This window comes from Eriocheir sinensis, chromosome 44 (genome assembly GCF_024679095.1).
Source record: "Eriocheir sinensis breed Jianghai 21 chromosome 44, ASM2467909v1, whole genome shotgun sequence".
Lineage (NCBI taxonomy): Eukaryota > Metazoa > Arthropoda > Malacostraca > Decapoda > Varunidae > Eriocheir > Eriocheir sinensis.
Window position 1 is genome coordinate 8,076,624 of NC_066552.1, and position 27,795 is coordinate 8,104,418.

Here is a 27,795-nt window from a genome sequence, read left to right on the forward strand (position 1 = left end):
TCTCTCTCTCTCTCTCTCTCTCTCTCTCTCTCTCTCTCTGACATGTGAATCAGAAAAAAATATAACAGGAAAATAAGAGTATCAAGATCACCTGGACTTTTGGGAAACACGCTGAAGGAAAAAAATGAAGCGATGAAAATTATTGAGACGAAACTAGAATTAAAGAGAGAAAAAAAGAAAGATGAGAAAAAAACAAAACAGGTGCTTGAGACGGTTCCAGAAGCCTCCGAAAATAGATACAAAATTTGGAAATACCGATAAAGTCTAATTTTTCTTTAGTCAAACTGGATCAGACTTGTTTTTGTTTTTTTGACGTTTTCTTGTTGTTCTGGTTACCAAACGATGGTGCTCTCTCTCTCTCTCTCTCTCTCTCTCTCTCTCTCTCTCTCTCTCTCTCTCTCTCTCCATTATTTCATTCTTTCCTTCTTTTATGTTTCCTTTTTTTCTTTTTCTTTCTTTTTTATACTCTTTCTTTTTTCTCTTCCCTTCTTCCTTCCTTTCTTTTTTCCCTTCATCCTTTCATTCTCTCTCATTCTTTCTTTATAATCTTCCTTTTTTCTTTTCTTTTTCCATTTTTCTGCCTTCTCCTATCTCTCTTTCTTTCTGTCTTCTCTTCTCTCTCTCCGTTATCAAAAAAATATGCTTCACTTTTACAGTCTGATTCGGGTGATTGATTTTCCCTGGTATCGGTTTCCCTTTTTCTGTCTTTTCTTTTTTTTCCCATTTCGTTTTGTCATGTATAAAGTGTATGTGTGTGTGTGTGTGTGTGTGTGTGTGTGTGTGTGTGTGTGTGTGTGTGTGTGTGTGTGTGTGTGTGTGTTTTATCCTTTCATTCTCTTTTCCTTTGATTTATTCCTTTCATATTCCTCTATTTTTTACTTCAGGTCTCTATGTTTTTATTTCCTTTTTTTCATTCTTTCTCTTTCTCTTTCTTATTTCCTTTGAGTTATTCCTTTCACATTCTTCTATTTTTTTGGTTTCATTTCTGTACATTCTTATTTAGTTTTTTCATTCTTTCTCTTTTTACAATCCTTCTTTTCTTCTTTTCTTTGATTTCCTTTCACATTCTTCTATTTTTTGGCTTCATTTCTGTATATTCTTATTTTGTTTTTTCATTCTTTCTCTTTTTACAATCCTTCTTTTCTCCTTTTCTTTGATTTCCTTTCATTTTCTTCCATTTTTTGCTTCATTTCTGTATGTTTTTATTTATCTTTTTCATTCTCTCTCTTTTTATCATCCTTTCTTTCTTATTTTCTTTGATTTATTCCTTTCATATTCCTCTTTTTTTTGGCTTCATTTCTGTATATTCTTATGTAACGGGCTTGTCGGGGGGCGTTTAAAGGGTGTTGATTAAGACTTCAGCTTCCTTAAGGCGAATTATATTCGTAGCCTTTATGTACAAGAAGCGACGGAGCGAGAGCGACTGTCGTTGTGTGTCAGTCGGACTCTCGTGAAGGAGTGGCGAGTTACAGGTTGGAAAATAATTGTTACAATATTATTGGTCACGTATGTCAAGGTGACCTCCACGCACCATCGGAGTGCGAAGTATACAAAACTGAGACGGTAAACACTGACGGACGACATTCCTATAAGGTGGCGTGATCTATCTGTCGTGGGTTTTTTCCATTGACAATTGTATGCCTAATTCGTGGTGATATTAAATAATAATAATACATTGATATCCTACTATAACACTTATTTAGTTTCTCATTTTTTTTCTCCTTTTCTTTATCTGTTTTATTTCTTCTGTGTTATATCTTTAGCTTTTTCATCTAGCTACATTTCTTCTTCTTTGCTTTATTAATTCATTTTTCATATTCTATTGTCTTTGGTATTATTTCGATCCATTTTTCTTTCTTCTTTTTTTATTTGACTTCTTTCTTTCTTATTCTCCTATCTTTGGTTTTATCTTCATCTATTTTTACCTTGATTTTTTTCCTATTTGATTTTTTTTTCTCACATATTCTCTTATCTCTAGCTTTATTTTCATTTATTTCTACCTGTTTTTCAGCTCTATTTTTTCTTTATTTTCTTTTGTTATCTTTCTTTAATATCACACTATCTTTGGCATTTTCATTGATCTTTACCTATTTTCATCTCTTTGATTATTCTTTATTTTCTCTTGTTATCTTTCTTTCTTTAATATCACACTATCTTTGGTTTTCTTTTCATTTATTTCTACATATTTTTCAGCTCTATTTTTTCTTTATTTTCTTTTGTTATCTTTCTTTAATATCACACTATCTTTGGTTTTATCTTAATTTATCTTTGCCTATTTTCAGCTCTTTAACCAATTTTTCTTTATATCTTTTCTTATCTTTCTGTCTTTAATGCCATGCTATCTTTGGCCTTATTTTCATTTATTTCTACATATTTTTCATCTCTAATTATTTTCCGTTATTTTCTTTTATCTTTCTTTCTTTAATATCACACTATCTATGGCTTTATTTTCATTTATCTTTGCCTATTTTCATCTCTTTAACCAATTTTTCTTTATATCTTTTCTTATCTTTCTTTCTTTAATATCATTCTATCTTCGGCCTTACTCTTATCTACTCATCCCAATCGACCGCCAGGATGCATTACCCTCATCAGGAGAGAGGCAGCGTTCCCTCTCTCTCCTTTTCTCCCTCCCCTTCCCTTTCCCTCCCTCCCTTCCCTCTCCTAGCCTCCTCACGATAATGGGGAGGAGTATTAAATTCTTCCCCTTCACGACAGATGCGCACCGTTGGCATTGTGGGAAGTATTCTCTTTCTCTGTCTGTCTGCCTGTCCGTCTGTCTGTCTATTCGTGTCTGTCTTTCTGTCTCTCTAACGTCCTTTTACGGGTTCTTAGTTGCAGGAAATTCTCTTTTCATCTTTTTATCTATCTATTTGTCAATCTATCTATCTCTCTGTTTATCTATTCGTGTTTCTCTCTTTACTGCTCCTTTTATAAACGTCTTTTCTTAGAAGTAGTGGGAAATTCTCTCTCTCTCTCTCTCTCTCTCTCTCTCTCTCTCTCTCTCTCTCTCTCTCTCTCTCTCTCTCTCTTGTTCTATCTATCTATCTCTCTAAACCGCTCCTTTTATAGACATCTGTTCTTGGAAGTTATGGGAAATTCTCTCTCTCTCTCTCTCTCTCTCTCTCTCTCTCTCTCTCTCTCTCTCTCTCTCTCTTTCTCTCTCTCTCTCTCTCAACGGATATTACGGCAGTGGGGCAGTGTGACCTATCCTCACGACGATGACCTCACCCCTGCGCAACAACTCGCACGAAGAAAGAAGGACGTGACTATGTTCTCGCAGGCTTGTGGAAACGACTTCGCTTCCGAGGAAAAATAAGTGACACAGGATTTCCAACATGGGGAAACAGGATGCAGAGAAGGACAGTCTAATTTTGCTTCCCAGGGTAAAATGAATGATGCATAGATAAAGAACAGTGCCAACCATATTACTATTTTCTTATTTTGTCTATTTTTTTACATATCTTTCTTTATTTACGGTTTTAACGATGTAAGAAAGGACAGTCGGCCCCTACAGTCTGAAGCGAGTCTATTGTTATTTTTTTTACATGTATATATCTTTAGCTACGGTTTTGATAATGTAAGAGAGAGTTTAGTCGGTTGCTAAAGTCTGCAGTATAGTCTAGCATTTTTCAGCATATTCGCTCTTTACGATTTAGACGCTATAAAAAAGGTCCACTCATTTCCTAGCGTCTGCAGGAGTCATACAAAAAAAAGCTTAGTCACTTCCTTTTGTTTGCAAGTTCTTTTCTTTTTACATATATTTCATTATTTACAAATTTTAACTATATGAGGAAGCTCGGTCAACCCTTACGACCACAATGCGCCATAATCATTTCCTTAATATATTCCTTTATCTACGATTACAACGGTATCAGAAACATCATTCATTTCCAGTCATCTGTAATAGTCTTATTTTTTCTAACACATAATCTTTCATTTACAAATTTTAACTATATCGGGAAGTTCAGTAGATTCATCTCGCCTATAGAAGCAATTATTTGTACGGTTTTTTTTTCCTGTATTTACAAATTTTAACTATATCGGGAAGTTCAGTAGATTCATCTCGCCAATAGAAGCAATTATTTGTGCGTTTTTTTTCCTGTATTTACAAATTTTAACTATATCGGGAAGTTCAGAAGATTCATCTCGCCGATAGAAGCAATTATTTGTACGTTTTTTTTCCTGTATTTACAAATTTTAACTATATCGGAAGCTTCAGTAGATTCCTCTCTCCTATAGAAGAAATTATTTGTACGTTTTTTTCCTGTATTTACAAATTTTAACTATATCGGAAGGTTCAGTAGATTCCTCTCTCCTATACAAGCAATTATTTGTACGGTTTTTTTTCCTGTATTTACAAATTTCATCGATATAAGGAAGCTCGGTCAGTTTCTTCCGTGTGCTCTATTATTCCGGCAGCTGCGGGGATCATGTTTCTTAATGGTCCCTCTAAGCGAGAAAAATGAGAAAAAAAAATCATCACTCACGCAAACCATTTCATGATATATATCAACGCATTTGTGATCAGTTTATGCATCATCTATTTTGGGGGGTTTATATCATGGCAAAAATTTGCCCCATTGCTGCTACACGGTAAAGCCACAAATTAGGCCCGTCGCTGCTACACGGTAAAGCCACAAATTTGGCCCGTCGCTGCTACACGGTAAAGCCACAAATTTGGCCCGTCGCTGCTACACGGTAAAGCCACAAATTTGGCCCGTCGCTGTTACACGGTAAAGCCACAAATTAGGCCCGTCGCTGCTACACGGTAAAGCCACAAATTTGGCCCGTCGCTGCTACACGGTAAAGCCACAAATTAGGCCCGTCGCTGCTACACGGTAAAGCCACAAATTTGGCCCGTCGCTGCTACACGGTAAAGCCACAAATTTGGCCCGTCGCAGCTACACGGTAAAGCCACAAATTAGGCCCGTCGCTGCTACACGGTAAAGCCACAAATTTGGCCCGTCGCTGCTACACGGTAAAGCCACAAATTTGGCCCGTCGCTGCTACACGGTAAAGCCACAAATTTGGCCCATCGCTGCTACACGGTAAAGCCACAAATTTGTCCCGTCGCTGCTACACGGTAAAGCCACAAATTAGGCTCATCGCTGCTACACGGTAAAGCCACAAATTTGTCCAATTAGGCTCATCGCTACACGGTAAAGCCACAAATTTGGCCTGTCGCTACACGGTACAGCCACAAATTTGGCCCATCGCTGCTACACGGTAAAGCCACAAATTTGTCCCGTCGCTGCTACACGGTAAAGCCACAAATTAGGCTCATCGCTGCTACACGGTAAAGCCACAAATTTGTCCCGTCGCTGCTACACGGTAAAGCCACAAATTTGGCCCATCGCTGCTACACGGTAAAGCCACAAATTTGGCCCGTCGCTGCTACACGGTTAAGGTAAAGGTAAAGTTGGGGGCATACCCTATACTGCACGTGGCCGCGGTGCCCATCTCCGTCGCATCAGTAAAGTCAAACATTATTTCCCCTTTAGCAGTAGAGAGCAACGGCAAATCGATCTTCGTCGGTGCAGCGTAACAGGATAAATTCATTCAAACACGAACTTGACCCTTCCCTTCCCCCCTCCCCCCCCCCCACCACCACCACCAGCGCCGCCCTCACCTACTTCTCTTCCTATTCACCTTAATTGATAACGTACTGACACAAAAAGCTTCCTGGTTAGTGTTTGTTTGGTTCAATGCATCTCTCTCTCTCTCTCTCTCTCTCTCTCTCTCTCTCTCTCTCTCTCTCTCTCTCTCTCTGTCAACCATCAAACCTTTCAGTATCAGCAACATTATCCTCAGAAATCAAGCAAGCCTTTGAGTGACTTTGCAGATAACGAGAGAAGAAGGAAGAGAGGAGGAGGAGGAGGAGGAGAAAGAGGAGGAAGAGGAGGCAGAACGGATAAGTAAGGTAGGGTTGAAGGACAAAGCGTATAGAGGAAGGTGAGACGCAAAAAGAAGAGAGAGAGAGAGAGAGAGAGAGAGAGAGAGAGAGAGAGAGAGAGAGAGAAACCGCAACTCTATGCCCTTGGAACTTATTAAATCTGCAACTTGTCCTACATATACTCCTTTAGTCATCCACGTCCTGAGAGAGAGAGAGAGAGAGAGAGAGGGAAATTGATTATATCACGATCAGCTGAGGACGCCAGAGTACTCGAGGGTCAGCTGAGGTTTGGAGACGACGCCCTGGCCATAGGGGCTCCACCAACATCCTGGGGGCGGAGGTCGACTCCAAACTCAGCTTTGACCGCCACCTCGAGAACGTGGCGCGCAAGGCGTCCCTGAGAGTGACACTCCTGCGTCTAGTCCGCCACCTTCTCGATTCTTTTTAGGAGCAGCGAGTAGCGGGCTTTTTTTTTTATTTTTTTTTTTTTTTTTGTGTCTCTGTCCTTGCTGTAAAAAAAAAAAAACTGACGGACTCCTAAGGCTGTTCAAGGCCCAGGAGGCCCATCATGGAGTACAGCCCCCTCACAAGGATGAGTAACGCCCAGTGCCACCTCTCCCTGTTGGACCGGGTGCAGAGGCGTGCCGAACGCCTCATATACGGTGCCAATGACAAGCAGCACAGGCATCAGCAGCATCAGGGACGACGAAGGGGATACCGGCAATGGCAACAGCAACAACAACACCAGCACCACCGTCACCACTCGAGACAGAACGCCCCCCGCCACCAGATGGATAGTCTGGAGCACCGCAGGACGGTTGGTGCCCTCACAGTGCTGCACAAGGCCCAGGTGCAGCACACACCACACCTCGCGGCCCTCGGAATTCCGTGGAGGAGGTCAGAGCGAGCTACGAGAGCGGTAGCGTCCGGTGATCTCCTCCTCGAAGTCCCGAGGACCCCTACGCTGTGTCAGCGGGCCTTCACCTGTGCCACAGCAACACTGTGGAACGCCTTCACGGCCGAAGTGCACCTCTCAGGCCTGAGCACCCAGCGTGAACAACACGGACTTAAAAGGGGGGCCACACACACACTAATAAAAAAGAACAAACTACTGGGCAAGCTTTAGAAGAGGTGCCCTTATAGAAGAGGGCTCCTTTACCTCGTGTCATCCTATGACCCTTTTTGTATGTACTTTTGTTTAAATAAAGAGAGAGAGAGAGAGAGATTTTAATTAGATACGATTTTAAAAGGATATGAAAGAGGACGTGGATGTGATTATGCAACGAGGAGGAGGAGGAGGAGGAGGAGGTAACCGTGAGTTACGTTATACATGTTTTTCCTTTCCCCCCCTTTTCCTCTCTCTCTCTCTCTCTCTCTCTCTCTCTCTCTCTCTCTCTCTCTCTCTCTCTCTCTCTATATTACGCCGTGTTATCTTAATAGGCTTATGTCCTCGTGCCCTTCACACACACACACACACACACACACACACACACACACACACGCACACACACACACACTTGTCCTTGCACATGTGGGCCACACTTGTACAAATATTAACGAGATGCAGACGACAAAGACATAGCCTCCGTGGCCCCTCCCGAAAAACACGTCCATATAATATATACGAATTGTGTTTTTCTCCTAAATCTCAAATGCATGACGCGAAGAAAACTTGATTAACACATATTTCCCTTTTCTTTACTTTTGTTCTTTTCGTTTACATGACAGAAGGTTTTAAGGTAAACATTCTCTCTCTCTCTCTCTCTCTCTCTCTCTCTCTCTCTCTCTCTCTCTCTCTCTCTCTCTCTCTCTCTCTCTCTCTCGGGTGTTTCCACGTGACCCAGCCCGAAACACGTCACTAGGTGTACTGGTGTGCTAATAGCAGACTTCCTTCTCTCTCTCTCTCTCTCTCTCTCTCTCTCTCTCTCTCTCTCTCTCTCTCTCGTGTTGATCGGCGTAATATATCTTTGCTATAAATTGACTAGTAATTAATTTATAACAACAACAACAACAACAACAGCATCACAACCACCGCCACCGCTTACAACAACAACAACAACAACAACAACAACGACAAAAATAGCACTGTACATGCAAACACTTCACGTACCGTATATGTAGCATTAACAAACACACTCTCTCTCTCTCTCTCTCTCTCTCTCTCTCTCTCTCTCTCTCTCTCTCTGCTAACTGTCTCATGTCCTTCTATCTCTGTCCTTCACCTTCACCTCCACTCTTCCCTCTTCCCTCTTCTCCTCTTATCCTGTCTCCTCTTTTTCTTCTTCCTCGTTCCTACTCCTCCCCCTCTTCCTCCTGCCACGTAATTGTAAAGGAAGAGGAAGAGGTGGAGTGGAGGGAGGAATGGGAGGAAGGGAAGGAGGAGGGGGGATTAAGTAAGAGGTATTCTGGGATTCCCTTCGAAGTGAATGAAGGATGAGGATGATGATGATGAGGAGGAGGAGGAGGAAGACTGAGAAAAAGGGGTTGGTAAGAGTGTTATTGCTACGGTTAACGAGCAAAATATTAAGTTAAACGATAATTCTCTCTCTCTCTCTCTCTCTCTCTCTCTCTCTCTCTCTCTCTCTCTCTCTCTCTCTCTCTCTCTCTCTCTGTGTGTGTGTGTGTGTGTGTGTGTGTGTGTGTGTGTGTGTGTGTGTTCTTAGCTGAGAATGATGGGAACATTTTCCTGACAATACATAAGATGAAAGAGTTATGTGATGGTTCTACCGATGGTGTTAGTAATTGTAGTAGTAGTAGTAGTAGTAGTAGTAGTAGTAGTAGTAGTAGTAGTAGTAGTAGTGTTTAGTTAGTTAATGTGATGTGGATAGTAATACCAGTACTTAATGTTTTGTCGATGTCCTCTCTCTCTCTCTCTCTCTCTCTCTCTCTCTCTCTCTAATGCCCACCGCTCGCTCCCTTCCTCTTCTTTCCTACAATCTTTGAGGCTTTTACGTCACGCCTGCATCTCTTTGTCCTTTCATCCTCGATAACTTAATTTTTTTGTTTCTGCCAGTCATTTCAAATTACCACCTAAACCCACCCATCCTCTCTCTCTCTCTCTCTCTCTCTCTCTCTCTCTCTCTCTCTCTCTCTCTCTCTCTCTCTCTCATGCGTCTCCATCACAGTCTCATATTTCTCAATACTTCCCATTCATACCGACGCCTATAAAAATGTCTTTCTTTCTTTCTTACTTTACTCTCTCTCTCTCTCTCTCTCTCTCTCTCTCTCTCTCTCTCTCTCTCTCTCTCTCTCTCACACACACACACACGACGGTTCTTTCCTCTGCCTTCCTTTCCTTTTTTTTACTCCTTTTCCTCCGGCCGTTCTTTTCCTCCCCTCCTGCAGTCCTCCCCCCCCATCACACCCTCTCCCCCTCCCCCGTCACCCCCCATCTGCTGTCACTCAGGAACCCAAACAAACCCGTCTGACCCAAATACTTCGCTGGCTCCATTAAGATTTCCTCCTTTGTCAATTCTGTGTTGTTTTCGGTCGCTGTCTGTTATCAATCATGTGTTATTTCTTGAAACTTTTACTCTTTTATCTGTTACGTGTTTTCATTCCTCGTTTAATAATTATGTGCTATTTCAATTTCCTTCTGTATTAATTATGTTTTTTTTTATATCCTCTATCAATTTTATGGTTAATTTTCCTCGTTTATCATTTATGTTGTCTGTTATTTCCTCTCTTATCAATTATGTGTTATTTTCCTCACTTTTCTTTTTTCTCATCAGTTTATAAGGACAAAATGTAAACCTTGGTCTTCTAATTACACCTTTGCCATTTTGTGACATGAAAATAGCTGCATTGAAAGTCATCGTCACGGATATTCAAAGTGTAATTATATGGATCAAGGGTTTCGTCCTGCCGTGTATCCATTTGTGCACTAATATTTTGTTGGGGGTGGTGTCTGAATCGAGTGGTAAAGAACGGAAAAAATAATGCCCATGACTGATTTGAGTACTGATGAAGATCGAGAAAACTTATTTGTCTAGTGCTAAAAAAAATATTTGATTCAAGTGCTGAAGATCGAAAAAAAAAAGTATTTGATTCAAGTGCTGAAGATCGAAAAAAAAAGTATTTGATTCAAGTGCTGAAGATCGAAAAAAAAGTATTTGATTCAAGTGCTGAAGATCGAAAAAAATGTATTTGATTCAAGTGCTGAAGATTAAAAAAAGTATTTGATTCAAGTGCTGAAGATCGAAAAAAAAGTATTTGATTCAAGTGCTGAAGATCGAAAAAAAAGTATTTGATTTAAGTGCTGAAGATCGAAAAAAACTTATTTAATTCGAGAGCTGAAGATCAAAAATAATAACAAACGTAACAGATTCGAGTGCTAACGATCGAAAAAAAAAAAAAAAGAACAAATTTGTGTGCTAAAGATCGAAAAATATAAACAGCAGATTCGAGAGCTAAAATTCGAACATAATAATAAACTTAACTGATTCAGATTAACTATAAACTGATTCTAGCTCTAAAAAATATAATAAAACAGTTCATTTATTTCTTTCCTGCCGCGTGGGAGTCCAGACGATAAAAAAAATGAAATATCCTGTTAAGTGTAAAGACTCAAAAAGACTTCGTGTAGTTTTCTTTCATGGCTCCGTTCCCTTTTCATAACTCTTTTTATGTTTAATTTTGAACGCTGAAAGGACTCCATTAAGGACTATACTCGCCTTTTTGTTCCTTTTCTCCCTTCCGTAAGTCTTTCTCCCGCCTTTTCAATAGCACCCATCAATGGTCTTTTATATATTACTCTAGGATACTAATTCAAAGCCTTTCTTCGAGCTCTTCTTCCTCTTCCTACTTTTTTCAATTTTCTCTACATACTGTGTGAATAATATCCCAACAATAGACAGAAAAGAACAGGTGATGCTAAGTTACGGGTTTTGAGATCGTATAGATAAGTTAAAGATGCTTGTCATGTTAGATTAGCACTAATTTATGGACCTAATAGTGCAGAGAAGTAAGTGAAAGAGGATTGCCGTGTTATAAAGGATCTGATACCGTCATAAAAGCGGACTGTGGTGTTAGAATAAAAGTTAATTAATAGGCTTGATACCGTAAGAAGATCAGTTAAAGGGGATTATCGTGTTAGAATAATGCTTTGAAGGATTTGACAGCGCCATGAGGTAAGTGAAAGACATCTACCTGCAGTGTTTGAACAGTGTTGACTTTTGAACTTGACAGAACAGAGATAAGTTAAAAGGGACTGTTAAAACGGACTTGACAGCGCAAAGAGATAAGTCAAAGAGGAGTGTCGTGTCGGAATACTGCTGTAACGGATATGATAGCGTAAAATAAGATAAGTTAAGAGTTCTGTTCGGTTGGTGTTCGGGAGAGGTTATGAAGGAGTAGGAGGAGGGAAAAAGAAGAGCAACGACAAAAACAAAGTACAGAAGGAGGGTCATGCAGAGCTGGTTAATGGAAGCGTAAAAACAAATTAAAAAAAAGGTAATTTAAATGAAGAGTTCTGTCATGTTGGTGTTCGGAAGAGATTATGGAGAAGTTCGAAGAGAGAGAAAGGGAGACAAAGGATATATAGGAAGGCCATGAAGAACTATATAGTCAATGGTAACGTAAAAAAGACGAGTTAAATGAAAACGACTTTTGTGCTGGTGTTCCCAAGAGAGAGAGAGAGAGAGAGAGAGAGAGAGAGAGAGAGAGAGAGAGAGAGTAAAACAAAGGATAAGCAGAAGGGCCCCATGCAGAGCTGAGTCGCAGGCCGTTGAAGGGAAAGGTTAGGCTACTACAGCACACCCCAGACACCGGACCCCATCACCAACGTCACCGCGGCTCCCCACCCAAGGCCTCGGCGGACAAAGTGTGGAGTGTTTGTTCCGACCTAAATGTTCTAGCCCATCCTCTTCCTTTTTTTTTGTATGCAAGTTGTCTGGGTATTTATTTAGTGTTTTGTCTCGTCCTCTTCTTTTTTTTTTCCATGCAAGGTGTTGGATGTTTGTTTCTGCCTAAGTGTTCTACCTCCTCTTCCCCCTTTTCTTCTATGCAAGGGGTTGGATGTTTGTTTCTGCCTAAGTGTTCTACCTCCTCTTCCCCCTTTTCTTCTATGCAAGGGGTTGGATGTTTGTTTCTGCCTAAGTGTTCTACCTCCTCTTCCTCCTTATCTTCTATGCAAGGGGTTGAATGTTTGTTTCTGCCTAAGTGTTCTACCTCATATTCTTCCTATTCGTTTCTATGTAAATGTTAGGTGTTTGTTTCTACGTGAATGCTCTAACTCATTCTCTTCCTATTTGTTTCTATGCAAGGTGGTTGGTGTTTGTTTCTACGTAAGTGCTCGATCTCATCTTCTTTCTACTTTTTTATGCAAGGTGTTGAGTGTTTGTTTCTGCCTAAATGTTCTACCTCATCCTATTACAGACTAACCCATTTTTTTGTGTGTATTGCTTTCATATTATCCCAGAACTAGACAGCACAGAACAGAAGAATCTCCACTCGTTATTAACTCTCATAATTATCACAGAAGATCACTGATTTGAGCCACCGTTTCACGACATTATTAGTAAATTTTCAGATTCATCAGTTTTTATTTTATTTTATCTGCCTCTTCCCTCGTTAAAAAAAAAAGTAATCAAATCTATTATTACCTACTTTATATATTTAACGGATACACTTTCCTCACTCAGCTTCTTTTCATTATCATCGGTTCATTTTCATATTCATCAGTTTTGGTAGTTTCTTTCACCTGCCTCTTCCATCATAAGTAAAAAAATAATCAGATCGTCTACCACCTACTTCATATATTTAACCACACATATTTCTCACTGCATCTTTTCATTCCCATAAGCTAATTCTAATATCCATACGTTCTTAATATATCTCATCTGTCTCTTTCCTCTTACACTAATAAAATCGTAGTACTACATCATCAACTTCATATATAAACCGGATGCACTTTTTCTTTTCACTTTCCATTTGTTTTGTTCCTTAATTAGCACGGCCATTACTGAACTGCGTCATCATTCACTTATTTTCTTTGTGACGAAGGGAAAAAAACATAAACAAACACGCAAGAGGTTACGTCAATGCATGCCTTAGGAGGTGTTGATGACGTTATGAGTTCACGCTATTAATACCCCTCCCTCTGGCACGCGGCCCATGTGTGTGCGTGTGTGTGTGTGTGTGTAGCAGGGCAAATATACATCAACCACCCATAACCTACATGGAAAGGAGGGCAAGCTATGGAGGGTGTGAGTTCATATGTTCGTTCTTACCTATTTGCATTTGTACAGGATTGAGTCAACTTCCCATGTCTTAATCTTACCACGTTTAATCAATGAACTCCGAGAACGTCTGTATGATATTGAAGCACACGCTATTCCATTTTATAAGGCAATCCATTCATCATTTGCTCAGTGTGTGTGTGTGTGTGTGTGTGTGTGACGGCGGTGACTCGGCAGTACACGCCACGGGGTTTGAATTGCTATGCGCTACAGTGTCACACCTTGGACCAGACAGCCAGACCCTCGCTCCTATACACATGAACGCACCAACGGACGCGACGAAAAAGAAGGAAGATAAAGCGAAGCCGCAACTTAGTGACGAACAAGAGAAAAGGTAAACGAATCCGCAGCTTAAGTGACTAAAAAAAGGAAAATGGTAAAACGAATCGGCAACTTAAGTGACTAAAACAAGGAAAATGGTAAAACGAAGCCGCAACTTAAGTGACTAAAACAAGGAAAATGGTAAAACGAATCCGCAACTTAAGTGACCAAAAAAAGGAAAATGGTAAAACGAATCGGCAACTTAAGTGACTAAAACAAGGAAAATAGTAAAACGAAGCCGCAACTTAGTGACGAATAAGGAAAAATATCAAAATAAACCCCAAAGATGAGCGAAAACAAAAAGACAAATGGCAGTAACATTAAATAATAACATGAATTTATACAAGAAAGACAATAAGAAAAAAAAAGATAAAAATAGAGCCCAAACATCAGTGAAAAGAAGACAAATGGCAATAACATCAAATAATAGGAATTCATACAAGACAATGATGCTGGTACTGACGATGATGATGATGATGATGATGGAGGAGGAGGAGGAAGGGGAGGAGGAGGAGGAGGAAGGCGGGTCCTGCACTGAATTCATCTGGGTACTTCGTTACTTAGATTAGATAATTGTGCGCGACGTGTCTCTCTCTCTCTCTCTCTCTCTCTCTCTCTCTCTCTCTCTCTCTTTTTCTCCACGCTACCGCACAAAGGTACATTAACAGTTCACATTCAGTCCCGTTATTGAAGTTAGACACACAAACAAGGAAGATAGTTTCCTCTCTCTCTCTCTCTCTCTCTCTTTTTCTCCACGCTACCGCACAAAGGTACATTAACAGTTCACATTCAGTCCCGTTATTGAAGTTAGACACACAAACAAGGAAGATAGTTTCCTCTCTCTCTCTCTCTCTCTCTCTCTCTCTCTCTCTCTCTCTCTCTCTCTAAGCCCGCATCAGTAAACACACACACACACACACACACACACTCACACTCACACACAACTTTCAAAGACTGCTGAGAGAGCGAGAAATGAGTAAGAAAGTTTAACTAATACTCAAGCAGAATAAAAACAAGACACCCGTAAAGGAAACTTGATAAAAGAGAGAGTGAAGGAGAGGGAGGAAGCAAGAGACCGACTGACAAAGAGAAAGAACGAGAGAAAGAGAAAACAAGAGAAGAGAGAGGAGAGAGAAGAACGGAGAGAGCACTGGCCTACCTCCTACCTCGTTGGCAGCTGGGTTACGACTGATCTCGTGTGTTTGCCTGTTTGGTACCGCGCAGAGTTGTCAGGTCAAAATATCAGATGCCGCTAGACTCACTCCCAAAAATCGAAAAAAAGGCGCTGAATTTGTAATAGGACAGGGAAACACTGCTCATGGTATTGCTTTTGCTCTTCGACATGGCAAATCATCCATAAGAGCTTCCACTGACTGACAATATTAATACCCTCAACATTATTCTGATCTGTTAATCCCCACCCGCAATCTCTTCGTTCCCGGACCTCACTGGGTTGGTCATGTATGTTGGTCGTGGTGGTCTGTGAGAGCTTCGTTGTTGTGGCTGCAAGACTCGCATACCTTCGATGGCCTAATATTTTACGGCATTTCCTCAGACAGGTAATAATGATAACACCTGTTCCTATTTCTCCCTAGACAAAACTTACGTCACTATTGCATTTAAGCTTTTCATAATCAGTCTAACTAAACCAAAATGAGGCAAAAAGACGTGCTAATCAAGGCGTTGGACGTAAAATCTAACTGCAAGGCGAGTTTTAAGCGCTATATCTGCCGGAAAAAGCGCTGAGATGGCAACTCCGGCAAGGTGTCTTCCTCTCCTCTCCCTCTCCCTCCCTCCCGCCTTGCATCCTACCACTTCCCACCCCATCCTCCCTCCCTCCTCACATCCTATCGCCTCCCACCCCTTCCTCTCTCCCTCCTTGCAACCTGTCGCCTCCCACCCCTTTCTCCCTCCCTCCTTTCATCCTCCCGCCTCCCGCCCCTCCCACGACAGACCCAGCGTGGAGGGGACTTCGAGGGCACGGTGAGGCTGGTCTTCCCCAACGCTTATTACAGTCACAGCAAGAACTAGGTAATGAAGAAGAGGTGAAGAGGGAGGGAACAGGTGAAACACGGAGACCCCAGCCTATATAATTATTCTCTCTCTCTCTCTCTCTCTCTCTCTCTCTCTCTCTCTCTCTCTCTCTCTCTCTCTCTCTCTCTCTCTCTCTCTCAAAAAATATATATAAGGAGTGGGAGGACGAGATTACAGTCATTATTTTGTAACTACCATCTTCTCACTACTTCTTTCAATATACTTTTTATTTTATTTCCTCGTTCCTGTTTTTTTGCTTTCCGACGGTGAAGTAAAGGAGAGGTAAGGAGAAATAGATGAGGGAGGGATGAGGGAAGAGATGATTAAGAGGTGAAGAGAGAATGGGAGGGTATTGTCACCTTTATCTCTTCCTCTCTCTCTATCTCTTCTTTTTGGAGTTTGTTTGCGGCGGTGAGGGAAGGGAGAGGTGTAGCGTGGGAGGTGAGGGAGAGGTGATGAGTAAGGTGTGAGGTAATGCAGGGAGGATATGCTCACTCACCCTTTTTTTAATCTCTTCATTTATTTGTTTTATCTTTTTAGGGAATTTGTTCTACGTAGGTTTCGCTATAATTTCCTCGCTCTTCTGGTTTTCTTTTTTTTCTGTTTTCATCTTTTTTGATTCTTATTCCTTTTGGCTTTTGTTTTACGACGTGTTCTAGTTATATTCTGTCCACATTTCTGGTTTTCTTTTTTCTCAATATTTTCATCTCTTTTTTTTCCACTCTTCTTATTTGCATTTTGTTTTACGACGTGATCCAGTTATATTCTGTTCACATTTCTGGTTTTCTTTTTTCTGATCTCTCCAATTCTTCTTACTTTCTTTACGATTAGAGTGGGAGGTGAGGGAGAGGTGATGAGTAAGGTGTGAGGTGATGCTGGGAGGTTATGCTCACTCACCCCGTTTCTTCTTTTTTTTCTTTTTATCTGTTTCCTCTTTTGTGGGAATTTGTTCTACGTCGTTTTCCTTATAATTTCCTCGCTCTTCTGTTTTTTTTTTTTTGTTGTTGTTGTTGTTGTTTTCATCTCTTTTTTTTTTTTACTCTTATTTCTTTTGGATTTTGTTTTACGACGTGATCTAGTTATATTCTGTTCACATTTCTGGTTTTCTTTTTTCTGATCTCTCCAATTCTTTCTTTCTTTACTATTTGCATTTTGTTCTACGGAGCTTTCCAGTTATAATTTCCTCCCACTTTTCGTTTTCTTTTTCTTTCTCTCTTTCTTTCTCATCACTTTTCTTTTTTTTTATTTATCCTCTCTACGTTTTTTTTCTATCTTTCCATCGTTCTCTTTTTAATATTTTTCTGCTACTTTTTTGGGGGGATACTTTGCTCATCCTCTTCTTATTTCGTTTTCTATCTTTTCATATCTATCTCTTCTTTTTGGATTTTGTTTTCCGACGTTTTTCATTTATAATCTGCTCACTTTTCTCGTTTTCTTTTTCTCTCTATATATTTTTCCTTTTTTTCAGTAGTGTTTATCCTCTTTCCGTCTCCCTTTTTCTGTACCTCCATGTCCTCCTTTCCCTTCTTTAATGATTTTGTTTATCTACGACTTTTTCCAGACATTACATATTCAGTCTCTTCTCTTTTCTATCTTCTCATTTTTTTTCTTTCTTATATTCATTTCCACGATGTTTTTCAGGTTTTATTTGGTCACCTTCTTCCCGTTTCTTTTCCTACAGGATTGAGTCAACTTCCCATGTCTTAATCTTATCACGTTTTATCAATGAAATTCAAGAAAGCCTGTTAGTATTGCCGCACACACTATTTCATTTTATAAGGCTATCCATTCAGCATTTTCGTGTGTGTGTGTGTGTGTGTGTGTGTGTGTGTGTGTGTGTGTGTGTGTGTGTGTGTGTGTGTGTGTGTTTCTCTTCTTTTTGAGTTTGTTCTGGTACGTTTTTCATTTATATTTTGCTCTCATTCTCTGTTTTTTTGTTTTTTTTCTATTTTCTCTTTCTCTTCTCTTCGGATTTGTTTTACGGCGTGTTTCAAGGGGAAGGGGGAAGAGATGTGAAGAGACGGACAGCAAGATTCCCAGCCATAGTAATATTCCCTCTCCTCGTTTTCTCTCTCTCTCTCTCTCTCTCTCTCTCTCTCTCTCTCTCTCTCTCTCTCTCTCTCTCTCTCTCTCTCTCCCTTATTCCCACTCCTCGTTTTCTCTTTCCATCTCTCTCTCTCCTTTACGAATTTGCGATGTGAGTCATGCATGAGAACCACAGGTACGAGAGAGAGAGAGAGAGAGAGAGAGAGAGAGAGAGAGAGAGAGAGAGAGAGAGAGAGAGATTTAAAAGCTTTTGTCGTGTCCGTCTGTTGTGTGCGTGTGAGTTTAACCGTTGCATTTTATTTTATTTAGTCTTTCATCCTTTTTTATTTCGTGTTCCTGTCTTTGTGTGTGTGTGTGTGCGTGTGTGTGTGTGTGTGTGTGTGTGTGATGTAAGCGTAGCGGTAGATGTTATGCAACTGACAGTAGCTTCCATTTGATGTAATTTTTTTTTGTTTAATTCGTTCATCTTTTTTTTTTTTTTTTTTTCAGTGCGTGAGAAAGTTATTATTTATTATCATCAAACGTGAGTATGGTCATGAGCGGGAGACGGGAGGGGGATTTACAACATCCTTCTCCAAGTGCATGTGAAATTAAGCTTTTCAGGATGAGTGTTTTCCCAGGATCCCTCTCGAACCCGGGAAAGGAACCCGCGCCTTCGAAACGTGAGGCGGCCTCTCTAGCCTCAAGCCAAAGAGATACTTCTTCCCACACACGAAAATTATGTACTTCTGACGAAGCAGACGCCATGATGCATAACCTCTCTCTCTCTCTCTCTCTCTCTCTCTCTCTCTCTCTCTCTCTCTCTCTCTCTCTCTCTCTCTCCCCATCCCCCCCAGTGCTTGCCTGGCTCTTAAGGGCACCACTGCGGAATGATAAACAGAAGAACCAGATTCAGCAAGTCAACAGGACAGGAACAAGAACGACAACAACAACTAGTATTAATACAATGACAACAACAACAATAACAACGACAACACTCGTCCTCATAACCTAGAATCAAGTACTTGCAAAACAGGAAAGTGCAACACACTATAAATGATAAAAAGCAAACACCCACACGCGTTGCCATACATCCGTGAGCCCCCTAAAGGGTCACCAACGAGCCGTAGCGCGTGGATCAACGTTGCCACACACACACACACACACACACACACACACACACTCAAGGAAACTAAACACACACTTATTTTTAGCGCAGGTTAGTGTATGTTTTCCTCCTATGAACGGGGAAGTTATTTTACGTTTGTTTGTTTGTATTTATTTCCTTTTCTCTTTTTTTTTTTTTGAGAGGGGGGAGGTGGGAGGATCTAAGAGGGTTTAAATATGAATAATAAAATGTATAAATAATAAACGTGTAAATCATAAATAATAAACGAACTCCTCATACTTATGCTTCCCAGATGTTTAGGTTTCGATAAGTCTTCTCTTCTCACACTCCAGGGAATGTGATTATTTCTGTTGTGTCTGGACTCTATCGAAAGTTAACTGAGTGCAGACGACTGTGTGTGTGTGTGTGTGTGTGTGTGTGTCATTCACCGCTTCACACAATAAGTAACAGCTATACCTGTGTCCATTCTATTCATGCACGCTCTAGCATACTAACAAAAACACCTTCAACCAACTAAACAAAAAATCAAAACAATGTCCCAACCACACTTCAATACATTATACAATCCAATCACGGGCGCCTTCGCATAAGTCAGTATTCATAAACATTTTCGGGCTTACACACCCACGTTTGACAAGGCTTTCGAAGTGGTTGTGGATATTTTCATGGGCAGGAGTCTAGTGATAGCTTGACAATATTTTTTTTCTCGTTTTCCATCTGTCTGTCTATCTGTCCGTTACTAATACATCTCAGCAACGGATTAACATTCACAAACATTTCAGAGCTTACACACTCACATTTGACAAAGCTTTCGTAGAGGTTATATGTACTTCCGTGGGTGGTTTTATAAGCCTAGTGATAGTTTGTCAAGACTTCCGCATCATGAATGTGAAATAAGACTCATGAGAACCCGACGAATTTCCTCCGTGGCCTTCAAGGAAAACAAGGACAAAAAATATCAAAAGTACAAGAAAACAAGGACAAAAAATATCAAAAGTACAGGAAAACAAGGACAAAAAAATATCAAAAGTACCTACAAGAAAACAAGGACAAAAAATATCAAAAGTACAGGAAAACAAGGACAAAAAATATCAAAAGTACAGGAAAACAAGGACAAAAAATATCAAAAGTACAAGAAAACAAGGACAAAAAATATCAAAAGTACAGGAAAACAAGGACAAAAAATATCAAAAGTACAGGAAAACAAGGACAAAAAATATCAAAAGTACAAGAAAACAAGGACAAAAAATATCAAAAGTACAGGAAAACAAGGACAAAAAAATATCAAAAGTACCTACAAGAAAACAAGGACAAAAAATATCAAAAGTACCTACAAGAAAACAAGGACAAAAAATATCAAAAGTACAAGAAAACAAGGACAAAAAATATCAAAAGTACAAGAAAACAAGGACAAAAAATATCAAAAGTACAGGAAAACAAGGACAAAAAAATCAAAAGTACAGGAAAATTTAAAAATAGTTGTGAGAGCCGAAAGCGTCTGAGCATACCATCGTAACCAGGCACCATGTAGTAACCAGTATGCTGATGGACTGCAAAGGTTAGTGAAGTGGGTCAGAGGGGAGGCCAAGCATACGTGTCCAACCATAGTGATCAAGAACTCCAGATATGAATATGCAAGACTACTCGGCTGCAAGCAGATTCACGAGGCTCGGCACGTGGATATGACGTCGGAGGGAAAGGGTTTTGTTTTGCTTTGTGTTACAGGATGAGGAAGCAGACAAAGGGTTATGTAGTGAAAAATGTTCGCATCCTACTCTTATATAAAAAAAAAACAGGATAACTCGAAATAGACGTAGGAAGACATTGACATTGATGAAGAAGCAGGCAAAGGGTTATGTAGAAAAAAACAGGATAACTCGAAATAGACGTAGGAGGACATTGACATTTTTTTCCCTGACATTTATTCCTGTGCCATGTTTTCCTTGTACTACTTCACTTGTATTTTTTTTCCTGGGCCAAATTTTTCTTGTGCTACTTTTTCGGCGACATTGTTTTCCCCTTAAGCGACTTTTCCTGTGATTTTTTTTTCCCTGGGCCTTTTTTTCCTTGTGCAACTTTTCCAGGCATTTGTTCCTGTTATATTTTTTTCCTTGTGCTATTTTTCCTGCGCCATTTATTTGTGCTGCGTGTTCCTGTGCCATTTATTTCCTTGTGCTATTTTTCCCGTGCCATTTCTTCCTGTGCCTGTTCCTTGTGTCACTCTTCCTTTTTTTCTGTGCCACGTATTCCTAACATTCATCCTTGTGTCGTTTTCTCCTGTTGCATTTATTCCTGCGGCACCTTTCCTGGGAGCACCCTTTATGCCTCTACGCACACCCCGACTCTTTGCCCTTTAAGACTAATGAATACGAAGCCTTCATCCAGACTGGCCGTAACATCCGCCTTCCCCAGATCACCTTGCCAGTGTTTCCAAAGGCGGCCATCAGTCAACCAACCCTAAAAGAATGTAGCGTGATATATTATGTGCCAGCTCCCTCGTCCCAGACTCCAACCATGCATAGCCCACGGATCCGTATGGGTTGACAGGTGTCTGGTTGCGTCTGGTTACTCTGATATAAGTCACGTGGCTATGCGATGTAAGACTGCTGAATGAAGTTGTTGTTATTCATATTATTAAACACAGTGCAATAGATAGAGCCGGAGAAATACAAACACTATAAGTTGTCTAGTATCTTGCCCCGAAACACCTAACACAGAGAATTATGGATATATATAGCGGAGACAATCAGAGACAATTTTATATTGGTTTGTAGAATAAGGGTAACACTTCACAGATGTGGAAATATAAAACTGGCTACTGTATAACAAACAAAGTATAATGTGGCCTTAATTGCAACTCAGCCTTCGATTATTGATTAAGATTGTTGAGGGAATTAATCTACCATTCTTTCGGTTTGTGAAAGGTAATGATGGAAAATAGTACTAAACTTGGGAATGTAACAAAAATGACTGCGTGGATAACAGGAGCCGTTTTGAAGTAAAATGATTAACAGTTACTAAGAAGAAAATATCAAGTCAGTACAATAGGATGGAGAAATATTTAGGTGAATAGGAGAGATTTGAGTGTCTGAAAGTAAAAGAAGAAAAAAGAAAAGAAAAAGAAAACGTGTGCAAAAGGTGGCTGAATGACAAATGCAAGTGGTTTAAAAATGAGGATGCTGTTGATAATGAAAGGTCGCTAAGAGGAAGATATAGAGGTATTTAGGAGAGCTGCGCGTGGCTACAAGTGGCGAGGGATAAGTGGACGGCCGTGATGGAGGGAGACAGGCAGGAGTGGCTTCAAGTGGGGCCAATGAACTGAGGGAAGGGAAAAGCAAAAGCAACCAGAATAATTCCTACAACGATACACAGCGCATCACAGTTCCAAGAAGACAGAGCTCACAGGTAAGGAGAAAAAAAAGTTACCAGTGAAAGCCGACGAAGCATAAGATAAAAAAAAATATATATATCTTAGTGCAACACAACACATCCCCGCCCCTTCCATACAGAAATCGGAAGTGTAAAGACTAAAGAATGTATGTAAAGACTATACAGAAGGAAGGAAAAACCTCGATCAAATGTTACGTGGATTTGGCCACAACGTAGGATTCTAGTTAAGATTTTCAGCAGTTAGCAAAATAAAGTTGCTATAAAAGTGTTCTCGTGTCTGAGCAATGTTCCAACACGATTTTCAATTTGATATATATTCTCAATAAACATTTTTCAGTTGTGCCATTTTTTTCCTCCTTTTCCATATGTGCCATTTCTATCTGTGCCATTTTTACCATTTACCAACAACATAACCTAAACTCAATCCTTCAACACAGAGATCGTGGGTAAAAGCAAAGAAAAGGAAAGGCAGGAGATCAATGAACTGCGAGAGGTAAACAACAAAAGCAAGCAAGCAAGGCAACTTCCACAGCGTAAAAACCCAGAACCGATTACATAACACAGGGAAGAGGATGAGACCGTCGTTATGAGCAGCCCGAGGTAAACAGCAGAAGCAATTAACCAAAGAAACATTCACACCATCAATTAACACAACACCGACACTATGGTACAGAGTTTGAGGGTATAACCAAAAGAAAGGGAACTGCTAAAGGTGAACAATAGAGGCGTTCAACCTAAATAACTTATCACAGCATCAAATAACACAGTATATACCGATCTTATAACACAAAGACCCTGAGTGTAAACATAAGAAAGGAAAGACATCAGCAGCAACAACAACAACAGAGCTAAATGGACAACGTAACCCACCACTGATTCACATACCGAGGACCAGTAAAAAAAAAAAAAAAAAAAAACGAGGAATATAAATTGGGAGTGGGCAGGATGGAGAGAACGACCGGGAGTGGTGGCTGGTGGCTGGAAAAACGACTCATGCGAGGACAGGGTGTGCCCCCCTTGGTCTGCCCACTGCCCACCAACTCCCCGGAAACGAAAGCCTTGCCCAGAAGGAAATCCCAGAATGCTTAAGTAATTATTTTAAACTGGTGACCCCACGCCGACTCACGCTGACTAGGCTGTGTGCGTGGATGAGGGGGGTGACGTTGGTGATGGTGTTGATAGTGATTAAGGTTGTAGTAGTAGTAATGGTAGTAGTAGTAGTAGTAGTAGTAGTACAAATCGTGACACGGCCGGCAAAGTGACTTAAGCGCATTCATTGACAGGAAAGGAGCCAGTGACGTGTTGAGATGAAGGGGTGACGGACGGGGCAGGTGTTACGAGGTGTGAGCTTCATTACTTCGAGGGAAAGCATGTGTTTCTCTTAGGTGAGGGTCTTGATTACAACATCTACTACCTGTCTGGCTAACTGACCGACTAACTAATAAACTGACTTGACTATAATTATTTAACCGTCACTACATAATCAACTATCTGATTAACTAACAGACTAACAAATAGAATACCTAAGTAGATAGACAGATAAATGCATAGCTAGGTAGATCGATATACACGGATAAATATCAGTTTACAGCAGGTGTATTAGGACCGAAGAGGAGAAAAAGAAGAAGAAAAAGAAAAAGAAGATGATGATGATGAAGAAGAAAAGAACAAAACCAAGAACAACTAAAAGGAAGGAAGAAAGATAAAGAAAACGAAGAAAAACAAAACAAAAACAAACAAAAAATCCCGTCGTAGTCACCAAGGCAAGTTTATTCTTTTTTTTTTCTATCCCTTCTCCTCTTACTCATGAACGTGTGTGTGCAGAGGAGTTAAGCATGAGTTAATGTGAGTCATGCTTCGGGGAAAAAAAAAATGAATGAATGGCCGGAAATCCGAGGCCCACGCAATGAGAGAGAGAGAGAGAGAGAGAGAGAGAGAGGAGGTGGGTGACGTCTCCTCATTCAACCATTACGTGGGATGCTTAGTTACACCTGGAATCTCCCACCTACTATTGGATGCTTCTTGAATGACTGACCTTCCTTCCCCCCCCCCCCTCTCTCTCGCTCGCTCTAACATATGCTTACCTCGCCTTATCATCACCCATTAGGCAGCGAATTTGTACCTTACGTGGACAATTCCCAACGAAGGACAGTTTGCGTGTAGATGTCTTGGGGCGAAATAGTGAAATAAAAAGAGTATCGTTCGGAAAAATAACGTAGTGATAAAATGTTACGAGACTGTGATTTAGATACCGAAAGAAACCTGTAATTGTATCTGATTGGCCTTCTTTTTCTCTAATTCTATGGTTCATGTTCGTTCTGCGTCATGGCTACGAAGACATTACTGGATAGAAGGGCAATATACAACTAAGAGTTTTATGTCGTTGATTTAATACTTGTTCTTACTTAGGATAGATTCGAATATTTCCAAAGGACAAAATGGAGATTAATTGGATTTTCATGAGGGTTTTTTCACATTCATGGTACAGAAGAAGGATCACACTACCACCACGGTCATTAAACTACAACTGGAAATGCCCAAAACTCATAGGAAAGCCTTGTCAAATAGGTGAGGTTGGGTCCCGATAAAGGAGATCGATCGGGTTCTAATTAGTGTTCTTTTGGGTTCATGGTACAGAAGAAGGATCACACTATCACCAGGGTCATTAAACTACAACTGGAAATGCCCAAAACTTCTAGAAAAGCCTTGTCAAATAAGTGAGGTTGGGTGCCTAAAAAGGAGATCGGTCGGGTTCTAATGAGTGTTCTTTTAGGTTCATGGTACAGAAGAAGGGTTAAACTATCACAGGGGTCATAAACTACCACTGGAAATGCCTAAAACTCCACCGATAGCCTTGTCAAATATGAAGTTGGGTGCCGAAAGAGATCGGTCGGGTTAAAATTAGTGTTCTTTTGGGTTCATGGTACAGAAAAAGGGTCAAACTACCAGAGGGGTCATAAACTACCACTGGAAATGCCCAAAACTCCTAGAAAAGCCATGTCAAATAGGAGAGGATAGGAGAGGTTGGGTGCCGAAAAAGATCAGTCGGGTATTTTTTTCAGGTCCATGGTACAGAAAAAGGGTCAAACTATCACCGGGGTCATAAAACTACCACTGGAAATGCACGAAACTCCTAGGCTGCCAAATAGGTGCGGTTGCGTGCCTAAAAAGGAGATCGGTCGGGTTATAATGAGTGTTCTTTTGGGTCCATGGTACAGAAAAAGGGTTAAACTATCCCAGGGGTCATAAAACTACCCCTGGAAATGCCCAAAATTAGCAAAGCCTTGTCTAATAGGTGAGTTTGGGTGCCGAAAAATGAGATTATAATTTTTAGTCGGGCTATATAGCGTGTTCTTTTGGGTTCATGGTACAGAAAGAGGGTCAAACTATCACAGGGGTCATAAAACTACCCCTGGAAATGCCTAAAACTCCTAGAAAAGCCTTGCCAAATAGGTGAAGTTGAGTGCCGGAAAAGGAGATCGGTCGGGTTATACAGAGTGTTCTTTTGGGTTCATGGTACAGAAAAAGGGTCAAACTATCACAGGGGTCATAAAACTATCACTGGAAATGCCCAAAACTCCTAGGAAAGCCTTGCCAAATATGAGGTCGGGTGCCAAAATACGTTAGACGTCTACAGCGAACCGAGACGCGTAGTAAACAAGCTTATGACGTGTAGGGTAGACGTGTCCTTGTCTTCGCCATAAATAACGTCATTCTAGAGTCCCCACACGTGCATTGAGTTGCTGAGGAGGCGGCATTGACCTGATATGGAGTCCTCGTACAACTCAAGATGCCCGGGTGAGGAAAATACTAGGAAAGGGAGGAAAGAAAGGCCTGTTTGCAGCATCTTTCTCTCTCCCTCCCCGTGTCATCTCGACGTTCTGGTCTTATTTTGGTGTTTCTATGTTTGTTTATGTTGTGTTTTGGGTGTTTTTAGTGTGTCTGGTTGATGTATTTCCTCTTTTAACCCTGTAGTGTACCCTAGAAGCTTTGGTGAGGGGAATATATGAGGGGGAAAGTGTGTGCAGTTTGTCATCTTCCACCTCGAAAACCTTCTCTTTTATGCTGATTTTTGATGTTTGTGTGTTTGTTTACATTGTGTTTTGGGTGTTTTTAGGCTGTGTGATTGATGTATTTCCTATTTTAACCCTGTATTGTATCCGTAAAGCTCTGGTGAGGGGAGTAAATGAGGTGGAATTAAAGGAAAGTTTGTGCAGTTTGTCATCTTCCACCTCTTAAACCTTCTCTTTTATGCTGATTTTGATGTTTGTGTTGTTGTTTATGTCGTGTTTTGGGTGTTTTTAGTGTGTCTGATTGATGCATCTCCTCTTTTAACCCTGTATTGTATCCTTAAAGCTCTGGTGAGGGGAGTAAATGAGGTGGAATTAAAGGAAAGTTTGTGAAGTTTGTCATCTTCCACCTCAAAAACCTTCTCTTTTATGCTGATTTTGATGTTTGTGTGTTTGTTTATGTTGTGTTTTGGGTGTTTTTAGTGTGTCTGATTGATGTATTTCCTATTTTAACCCTGTATTGTATCCTTAAAGCTCTGGTGAGGGGAGTAAATGAGGTGGAATTAAAGGAAAGTTTGTGCAGTATGTCATCTTCCACATCGAAAACCTTCTCTTTTATGCTGATTTTGATGTTTGTGTGTTTGTTTATGTCGTGTTTTGGGTGTTTTTAGTGTGTCTGATTGATGCATCTCCTCTTTTAACCCTGTATTGTATCCTTAAAGCTCTGGTGAGGGGAGTAAATGAGGTGGAATTAAAGGAAAGTTTGTGAAGTTTGTCATCTTCTACCTCGAAAACCTTCTCTGTTTTGCTGATTTTGATGTTTGAGTTCTTGTTTATGTCATGTTTTGGGTGGTTTTAGGCTTTCTGATTGATATATTCCCTGTTCTAACCCTGTAATGTGCCCTAGAAGCTCTGGTAAGGGGAATACATGAAGTGGAATTAAAGGAAAGTATGTCATCTTCCACCTCTTAAACCTTCTCTTATGCTGATTTTACTATTTTTATCGTGTTTTGAGTGACTGAATTATGCTGAGCTAACACGTGTTCTACTCTTCTCTTCGTTTTATCTCCTCTACTAACACCTGTCCAAATCTTCCTCAGCACCCCTTTATGACTTGACAGGTGCATGCTTATGTAAGGTGGCCCAGGTGGTGACTGTGGTGATGATGGTGGTGATGTGAAGGGTAGGAAGAGGATGGTGGTGAGGGACAGGTGGGGGTGGTCGTGGCATTGCCTGACCCACCATATGACCTGCCCTTAAATTAGAAGAAAGACAAAATAAGCGTCATGCCCTTTTTTTTACCTTTCACTTTCTTTCTTTCTTTCTTGCGTTCACTTCTTCCTCCTTTATTGATTTCTCTCATTCATTGAACGGGAATTGGGTGGCCCTTGTGTTAGTTTCCCTTATTTTCCTTTATCCATATTGTAGGGGGAGTTATGTATGTGCAGTCTTAACATCCCTTATCAATCCCTTATTCCTTCTTACCACCACATAAACTGCCCTAGACAATAATTGGGTGGCCCTTGTGTTAGTTTACATTGTTTTCCCTTATCCATATTGTAGGGGGAGTTGTGTTATGTGCAATCTTAGCTTACATCCTTTCCCTTCCTCTTACCACCACATAAACTGCCCTAGACGATAATTGGGTGGCCCTTGTGTTAGTTTCAATTGTTTTCTCGTATTCATATTGTAGGGGGAGTTGTGTACATGCAGTCTTACATCCCTTATCCCTTCCTCTTACCACAACATAAA

General features: G+C 40.5%; 1 protein-coding gene across 4 annotated transcripts in view; it reads right to left on the reverse strand.

Moving 5' to 3' along the window:
- The window catches only part of LOC126980399 (carboxypeptidase B-like), a 43,541-nt gene that overhangs the window by 14,765 nt on the left and 981 nt on the right, over positions 1-27,795 (reverse strand). Inside the window, exon 1 of one of the 4 annotated variants that reach the window (XM_050830299.1) lies at positions 14,615-14,685. The exons of 1 other annotated variant lie outside the window; for it this stretch is intronic. Coding sequence is in view for 1 of the 3 variants with exons in the window: in XM_050830298.1 (XP_050686255.1) it covers positions 13,919-13,999 (81 nt within the window). In the remaining 2 variants the exon portion in view is untranslated. Of the gene's footprint in view, positions 1-13,918; positions 14,015-14,614; positions 14,686-27,795 lie in introns of those variants that run through there. 2 more of the 4 variants (XM_050830300.1, XM_050830298.1) reach the window with 2 other exon arrangements.